At 58.0% G+C, this 4,696-nt stretch overlaps 1 protein-coding gene across 1 annotated transcript in view; it reads left to right on the top strand.

The window, feature by feature from the left end:
• Positions 1–4,394: 4,394 nt before the first annotated feature.
• LOC104392482 (olfactory receptor 52R1-like) overlaps positions 4,395–4,696 on the top strand; it is a 1,071-nt gene continuing 769 nt past the window's right edge. Inside the window, exon 1 of the mRNA XM_010001885.1 lies at positions 4,395–4,696. Within this exon, the coding sequence (XP_010000187.1) occupies positions 4,395–4,696 (302 nt within the window).

The following is a 4,696-nucleotide window of genomic DNA, read 5'->3' as shown; positions in this document are numbered from 1 at the left end:
CCGGGGCAGGCAGGCAGGCAGGTCCCAGCACCAGTGCCCGCAGCAGGGGGTGTCCCACGCAGAAAGCGTCCCAACGGGCCTCAGGGAGGAGGGAAGGGCCCACCTGCTGCACTTGCCGCCTCTGAGACCCCTGGGACCCCCCTGCCCAGGCAGTGTCACTGCCCAGAGCCAAGGAGCACCATGAGCCCCAAGTGAGGGGGTGACTGCCAGGGCCACAGGATGGCTGGTGGCCCATCCTTTCTGTCCCGCACCACATCTGTTGTTTTGGGTTCAGTTGTCCTTGAGAAGCAGGTCTGGTTTAGTCCGTGAGCAGGGAATGGTCAGGAGAGGCCTTTGCTGGCTGAAAAGGCCTTTTGGTTAGACTGATGGGAAGAAAAGAGCAGTTTCCCTCAAGGAGGAAAGATAAAAGTAAAAATTATAGAGCATCTAAGTCTGCACTGACTCTGCCTGACGGGCTAAGGTTTGTGGGGAGAAGTTTCACTCCATGTGAGGCCAGTTTTCTTCAGTTGAGTCTTAAAGACCTTCAAGGGTGGAGGCAGCACAACCCCTGGGGGCAACTCTCCTTTGCTGCTCCTGTGCCCCTGTAGATCGGGGTGCAGTCCCAGCGAGTTCAGCTGTGAGGAAGAGATCAGTGATATCAGAGAATCAGGGAAATCCATGGAAATCAGGCAATGAGCAACGAGTTCCATCAAGGAGGACAGAAGACAGGTCTAAGTGCTGCCCTCAGGGGCTCTGGCAGCTTGTCCACATCTTCAAGGTGGGGCCAAAGCAGCGTCTCACCAAAGACACCCCAACCTGGCATCGGGGTCTTCACACAGCAGCAACATCTGGTGCAGCTTCTCCCACCCCCACTGAGGGTGAGGTGGGTGTCCTGCCTGTAGCCTGTGCTCCTACAGCTTCAGTCTCCACAAAACACCTCCTTGGAACCTTCCCTGCTACCTCAAAGCACCTTTTATTGCCAAATCAATTCTTCCACTCATGTCGGTTCCAAGCAGCTGCCATCTGGGCCTTAAAGGCAATTTTTGCCCCCTGGCATTTTTTGTTATATTCTCTTTTATTAGAGCTTGGAAGGGTAAAAACATTGTCATAGAAATGAAAAAAAAACAAACAAGCTGTACTTCCTTAATGTGATCTGGGAAGTGCAAAATAATGTTTCAGAGCCAGGCTGGTGACACTGAGGAACAGCTCCTGCCCAGGCTCCATCTGTCCCGAGGTTGGTTTTTTCCTCCTTTTGCTCTGAGAGAAAAATTAATAAAGAGAAATGAATGAATCACCCTGCAAACGCTGCTCTCCGTTTCCTGGCTGCCTGCTTCTCAAAGAGACAGTTAATAGAGCCCCAGAGCGGGGAGGCAGGAAGAGTTTCTCCTGGGCGTGGATGAAAATGGAGTGGGGTTCTTGCTTTCCAAACGGTGGCCATGGAGCTTGGCTGTGCTGGGGAAGAGGGGAACGTTCCTCCTCCCTCAACCTGTGTCTTTGCTGGTGACTGTGACCACCACTTTGCAACTGAAATGTCCATTGCTGGTCACTTCTGCCCTGCAGAAGAAGTGAAACCCCTAACCAGAGGATGGGGTGTCAAGAGCTCACATCTCCTCCAGGAGCAGGGCCAAGAGGCACAGGTGGGGATGGACCAACAAAGCTGAGGCTCAGTTGTCTCTGGGAAGGTGAGGGAAGAGCTGGGTTGGCTTGGAAAAGGGACTGAAGAGGAAAGGGTGGGACAGAGAGAGGGAGAGAAGGAGTGGAGGTTGGGAGTGTGGTCTGCACAGCAATGGGGAGAGGACTGGGAGTCACAAGAGCCTGGAGAGGCAACAAGGGGATGCATGGGGCTGGAACAGCTGTTGGAGATCTCCCAGAGGATCTCCTGGGGGAATATCCAAGTTTCCTCCCCTCTCCTCCCCTCCCCTCCCCCAGCACTAGGGGACACAACTCTCTAATCTGCCTCTTGTTATTTCACCCCTCTCCACCTACATGCTGGGGATGATGGTGCTGGTTTCCCTCTCTGAGGTTTGCTTGGAAAAGACCTCTGAGACCACAAAGCTCAACCCTTCCCCAGCCCTGCCCAGGCCACCCCTGCCCCGTGTCCCTCAGCACCATCTCCAGGGCTTGGAAACCCCTCCAGGGATGGGGACTCCCCCCCTGCCCTGGGCAGCCTGGGCCAGGCCCTGACAACCCTTGCCAGGGAGAAATTGTTCCCCAGATCCAACCTCAACCTCCCCTGGCACAACTTGAGGCCGTTCCCTCTTGTCCTGTCGCTTGTTCCTGGGGAGCAGAGCCCGACCCCCCTGGCTCCAACCTCCTCTCAGCAGCTGCAGAGCCAGCAGGTCTCCCCTCAGCCTCCTTTGCTCCAGGCTGGACACCTCAGCTGCCTCAGCTGCTCCTCTCCCCTCTCCCAGCTGGAAACCCTTCCCCCTGCTCCCATCCCTGCTCCTGCTGCCCAGACTCTAGCCAAGCCAAGGGTGAAATGTAGCAGAGAAAGGAGAATTTGCTGCTGTTTGGAAACTGCTTTGTCATTCACGCTGCTGCCCTTAGAATTAGTGAGTTAATCTTGAGCTGCCCCACAGCTCTGACATCTCCTCCAAACAAACACCTGACAGGAGAACAGACACAACACTGGGCAATGTGTCCAAGATGTCATCAGCACCCAGGGGGTTAAAACCCCTCGACTGGTCCCTCTCTAATTGCACCTTCAGTGCTGGGGGAAAGGCAGAGCTCCCTGCTGGGATTTGTGCCTCAGACAATAAATAAACCTCTCCCAGTCCCAGGGTGCCTGCATGGAAACCTGCAGGAGGCTGGTGAGTACCCAGGGCTGGGGCAGCAATTCCTTGCTCTGTGCTGAGACCTTTTGTGCCATCAGCCCTGGGCAGCGAGTGAGGAGCAGCCCCAGGGAGTGGAGCTGGGAACTCTGATCCAGGTCCCCCTCTTCTCCATGGGAGAAGGAGCTTTCAGGGGCAGCAGCAGCAAGAGAGGCAGCTCGCAGGACAGAGGTGGGGTGAAGGAAGAAGAAGATCAGGAATTTCCCTGCCTGGGATGTTGAACAGCCACCTGGAAAAAAGGAAAAGCAGGCAGGCAATCCCTGCCAGCGAGCAGGGGAGCCCAGGCCACAGGGATCTGCAAGGTTTCTGCCAGCCCAGCTCCAGCTGGTGACTGGTGGCCGTGCTGGGCTGGGGGCTGGAGCGGTGGGACCTGGCTCCTGGAGCTGGCCTGGCTGGCACCAGCTCCTGGGCAGGAAAAGCCCAGGAAGTCTCTTCTGGGAAGATGCTGCTATCTCCTCTGTCCTTCTGCTCCCCACAGATCTCCAGAGCGGCTCAGCTCAACTCCAGGAAGGTTTCTGAGGAGCCTTAGCAGGTCAGGAACATTATAGAATCATAAAACCATTTGAGATGGAGTGTCCTCAGATCCCACCCAGTCCCACCTCTGCATGGGGAGGGACACCTCCCAGCAGCCCAGGCTGCTCCAAGCCCCATCCAACCTGCCCTTCAACACCCCCAGGGATGGGGCAGCCACAGCTTCCCTGGGCAACCTGGGCCAGGCTCTCCCCACCCTCACAGCCCAGAATTTCTCCCTCCCATCTCAGCTCCAGCTCCCTCTGCCAGCTGGAAACCCTTCCCCCTGCTCCCATCCCTCCCTGCCCTTGTCCCAAGCCCCTCCCCAGCTTTCCTGGAGCCCCTTCAGGCCCTGGAAGCTGCTCTCAGCTCTCCCTGGAGCCTTCTCTTCTCCAGGCTGAACACCCCAACTCTCCCAGCCTGGCTCCAGAGCTGCTCCACTCCAGCTCTCGGATCATCTCTGTGATTTCCTCCGGACCCTCTCCAGGAGCTGAGCTGCGCCATGTGCAGGGTCTGCGGGAGCTGCAGTCTTTTTTTGGGGAAGGAAAGGACATCCCTGGAGAGCTGCCTCTGGGTGAGTGGGTGTCTCATGCTGTGGCACTGCCTGGTTCTTTGCCCTGCAACGGGAGGTTTCCTGGCTGAGAGAAGCACCTGGAGCTCCTCTTCAGGCTGGCAAGCAGCCCTGAGCTGCTGAAGGCTCCTGTGGAGCTGCAGGGCCAGTGCCAATGGCTTTGGGTTCCAGCAGGCACCTCTGAAGGAGGGTCACTTCAGAGCAGCCCTCACCTGCCCTCCTGGGCTGGACACCCCTGGGGCACTGGGGAGTCCCCGGTGGTCACCTCGGTCAGTCCCCCGCTCAGTGCAACCCCGGAGGGAAGTGTCTGCAGGTGCTCCAGGACCACAGGGCACTTCCAGAGGGACCGAGCAGGACACTTGCTCCAGAAGTGCCTCCTGAGCCGGTGCCTGCAGCTGCCCAGCTCTGGACCAGCCCTCCTGCCCGTCTCTCGGTGCCCCTGCCCAGAGCAGACCCAGGGGCTTCTCGACGGGGCAGCGCAGGCGAGAGACAAGAAGAGCTTCATGCCTCTCAACTCCACCTCCTCCTCCCACCCTGCCTATTTCCTCCTCGTCGGCATCCCCGGGCTGGAGAAGGAGCAGTTCTGGGTTGCCTTCCCCTTCTGCCTGATGTACAGCATCGCTGTGCTGGGGAACATCACCCTCCTGCTGGTGATCCGGGCGGAGCGGAGCCTGCACCAGCCCATGTACCTCTTCCTGGCCATGCTGGCCTGCACGGACCTGGTCCTCTCCACATCCGTGCTTCCCAAGATGCTGGGCATCTTCTGGCTGGGCTCCCGGGAGATTGGCTTCGTGTCCTGCCTGGT

Source organism: Chaetura pelagica, unplaced genomic scaffold (assembly GCF_000747805.2).
Source record: "Chaetura pelagica isolate M959 unplaced genomic scaffold, ChaPel_1.0 scaffold1107, whole genome shotgun sequence".
Lineage (NCBI taxonomy): Eukaryota > Metazoa > Chordata > Aves > Apodiformes > Apodidae > Chaetura > Chaetura pelagica.
This window is presented reverse-complemented; position numbering and strand designations above follow the sequence as displayed.